The 3,697-nt window shown below is 59.2% G+C and overlaps 1 protein-coding gene across 1 annotated transcript in view; it reads right to left on the bottom strand.

Moving 5' to 3' along the window:
• Positions 1-2,818: 2,818 nt before the first annotated feature.
• The window catches only part of BCAM (basal cell adhesion molecule (Lutheran blood group)), a gene marked incomplete in the record, with an annotated part of 33,333 nt that continues 32,454 nt past the window's right edge, over positions 2,819-3,697 (bottom strand). Inside the window, 2 exon segments of the mRNA XM_014582617.1 lie at positions 2,819-3,264; positions 3,358-3,475. Coding sequence (XP_014438103.1) covers positions 3,259-3,264; positions 3,358-3,475 — 124 coding nt within the window.

Raw genomic sequence — 3,697 nt, 5'->3', positions numbered from 1 at the left:
ACCAGCAATTGGCATAATGGCTATGTCACTGGACTCCCATGTAGTCGACTGCGGTTTGAGTCCCAGACCCAGTGACTTAAACTCACGCCGGGTGCACGTGTGTGTGCCCAAGATCCCGAGAGAATGGAGGAGACTGCGGTGTGGCCATCCCCCCAGAGGGGTGATTTCTTGTTTTCCATCTCTCTGTTTTTCTATCGAGCACACACGCCCTATAGCAAAAACCTCTCCAAAAAATCTATCTATCTATTTATTTATTTATTTAAATTTGACCAGAGACGGCCAGAGTGGAGTGAGCAAGAGAGAAAGAGAGAGGAGAAGTGAGAAGCAAGCCTCCAGGTCCAGGACTCAAACCTCAGTCGGCCATGTGGGAGTCTAGCGCCCTTAACCACCACACCACCCGCCGGCCCTAGTTGTGCATTTTTTCCCCCAAAGAATATTTAGTGCTGCTACATGGAGGACACAGGCACACAGGCAAGGACGTGAGCAAGTGAAGGCTGGATGTGAACGAGCAGCTCACGAGGGGACCAGTGTGCATCGGTAAAGTGGGGTGGTCTGTGAGGTGCCCACATGGGGAGGTTCTGGGTTCATACCCACGTGCCCATGACCCTGGGCTGGCTGGAGCTGGGGTGGACTGCAGCGCCAACACCCTTTTGGGAGTGCTGGTTCATGGGGGAAATAAATGAATAAAACTTAGAGAAGCGACTCATGAGACTGGTTAGACATGGACTATGAGAGGCCAGCAGGTGGTGTGGAGGTTGAGGCACCTGGATACCACCTGGCTGACTACAAGGTTCAAGTCCCAAACCCAGCAACTTGAAAATTACTCCAGGCCGTGTGTGTGTGCATGCTCAAAACCCCGAGAGGAAAAAGGAGAACAGGTTGCAGTGTGGCCACCTGCCAGCCCCTGTGTAGCAAATTTTTTAAAAAGAAGAAGGGGGCCACAGGTAGAGTGGTGGTTGGGATGCCGGACTCCCACATGGCTGATCAGGGTTCAAGTTCAGGACCTGGTGGCTTGTTTCTCACTTTTTCTCTCTGTCTGTCTCTGGTGAGTGTGTGTCCTGCAGCACACTAAAAAAAAAAAGATAAGATAAATACAATTTTTTTGTGAGAGGTTTTTGCTATAGGGCGTGTGTGCTTGCCAGACAGACAGAGAGAGACATAGAGACAGAAGGCGAGAAAACACCCCCCAGGGGGGATGGTCACGCCGCAATCCCTTCTCCTCCATTCTCCTCTCGGGATCTTGGGCACGCATGCACATGCGCCCTGCATGAGTTTAAGCCACCGGGTCTGGGACTCAAACTGTGGTCGAGGCGCCCAGCAACATAGCCATTACCCTACCTGCTGGTCCCCCCCCGCCCCAATAAAAATTTTTTAAAAAGAAGAAAAAAATCAGTGAGCTGAACATGGATGGGAAGGATGGGAGGCTCAAGTCCACTCTGTGTTCTTAAGTGGGGTCCGACTGGTGACACCCACTCCATTCCACAAATCCTGTGCCCAAGACATGCAGGCAAAGCCATGGCACCACCCTCATGCCCAGCCCTGGGCACCTCCGAGGCGTGGAACCCTTTTGCTCCCCGTCCACTCGGCGTGGAAACTGCAGACTGGCCAGACAGGGCACTCTGCCAGCTTAGCCCAGGTCGTGGGTGGTGGCGGTCGAAGCCTATCAGCCCCATCGCCTTCCCTGGCTTCAATGGAGTCCATACCCCATGAGGCTTGGGTGCCTTCGTTTAGCGCATGAGCTCTTGTGCTCCCGGGTCTCTGGGTGGGATGCTTGGTCACCTGCCAGGAGGCTCCTAGAGCCGTTCTCAAAGTGGGTGACAGACCCCACTGTGCCGGGGTGGTGGCTAACTGAGGGCACTTGCCTGCTGTTAGAGGCAGCACCTCCCGACATCCACCCCTGAGAGCAGACCCCGACAGGCTGGGGCTGGGGTGGGAGGTGACAGTATACACGGGGTTAGGGACGGCTGTGGGGCCGAAGAGGCCACAGCCAGGGTTTGCTTAGGGAGTGGTGGGCTGAGCGATGGAAGCAGAGTCCGGCCCTGCGGCCACTACGTAGGAGTGGCCCTGCTGGCCCCCCAGCGGCCCCCTGTCGGCCCACGTGTGTTCTGTCTCCACTTGATTCACAAGAAACAGGAACGAACCCAGGGAGTCACACGCACCCACCTGTCGCCCTGCCCCAGTGCTTCTGAGCTGCCCACTCCCCCCACACACAAAGTCTCCGCCTGTCCGGCTCCGAGGATCTCCGAATCCCAGTTCTTCCTCTGTCTCTTCATCTCTCTTTGTTTCTCTCTCCCCAACTCTCTGTCTCTGTCTAACTCTAGGGCTCTCATCTCTGAGCTCCCCACCTATCCCTCCTTCTTCCCCCTCCAAGTCTTTCCATTCCTCTCTCAAACCCTCTTCCTCCGGCCCCAGGCCCCTGCATCTGGGCTCCTGAGCCCGCCTTTCTTCCCCAGGGACTCCTCGACCCATGCCCTCCCCAGAAAAAGCCTCATTCCTAGTTCCTAATTCCACCAATTCCCTTTGGGGCCCTGGCAAGAGAGACTGGGAGCTTGCACTTAAGGGGCCCGCACCCCATCCCCAGGCAGGCGTCGCCCTTGGGGGCAGCTCCAGTGCCCTGTGGACACCCCGCAACACACCTGCGTCCCCTCCCCTTGGCCAGCTGAGTCACCCTTGCCCCACCCTCTCTCTCTTCTCTTTCTCCATGACATCAGGCTTTTCCTGACGTCTTGCAAGGGGGTGGGCAGGGAGGGGCCGCTGGGAGGGGAGAGTCACCTGCACCCCTTTCCCTCCCTGCCCTCCAGAGGCCCTGGCCACAGGATGGTGTCGACGTGACAGACAGCATTTATTCCAGACTCCAGTGTCCACAGATGATGAGGCGGGGGCCGGGGGCGGGGATCCAGTGTCAGACTACGCAGCAGGACATCAGGTGGGGGGCCAGCAGGGGAGGCAGGAGGTAAAAATAACTCGGGCCACCGACCCTCCAAGCTTCATCCCAGGCCGAGGCCGGGCCCTGGGCTTGGGTCCAGGAGCTATTCTGGGGCTTGGGAGAGTCACCCTCCCTGGAGGAAGGCCCCCTCCCGCCCCCTTCCCCCCAGTCCCTCCCAAGGCAGGCTTCTGTGGGGCCCTGCCCAGGCAGCAGAGGAAGGAAGGGAGGGCCGCGGCGGGGAGGGGAGAGGGAAGGCGGGCAGAGGCGTGAGCAGGGCTGCTCTGATGCCCGCCGCCCCAGGTCCACTGACTGCTTCTAGCAGGTCCTCGGGCTCAGCACTAGGAGGAGATGGAGAGGTTGGCGGTGGCCCTCGCGATTGCTCCACGGCCCAGTGGGTCCCCTCTCCCCAGGGGCCCGCAACCCTCAAATACCTCCTCTCCAAAGCCCCCACTGCCACCTCTGGGTCTTCCAGAGGCACCAGCCCTGAGGAGGCCGGTCTGCTCTGGCTGCTCCGCCCCCGATGGGCTCAGCTCAGGCTCCCCGGGGGGCCTGGGGAGGAGGAGGTGGTCATGGCTGGGGAGGAATGGGGTTGGGCTGGAGGTGAAGGTGGGGTTGCGCTGGGCGGGTGACCTTGGAGATAGGTGGGCATGAGCTGGGATGGGGGAGGGCGGTGGTGGTATTGGGGTTAGGGATGGTGGTGGGGAGGGTGGGATGGGGGAGGGCGGTGGTTGTACTGAGTTAGGGATGGTGGCTGGCGGGGAGGGTGGGGTG

The sequence above is a fragment of the Tupaia chinensis genome, unplaced genomic scaffold (genome assembly GCF_000334495.1).
Source record: "Tupaia chinensis unplaced genomic scaffold, TupChi_1.0 Scaffold000067_1, whole genome shotgun sequence".
Taxonomy (NCBI): domain Eukaryota; kingdom Metazoa; phylum Chordata; class Mammalia; order Scandentia; family Tupaiidae; genus Tupaia; species Tupaia belangeri.
This window is presented reverse-complemented; position numbering and strand designations above follow the sequence as displayed.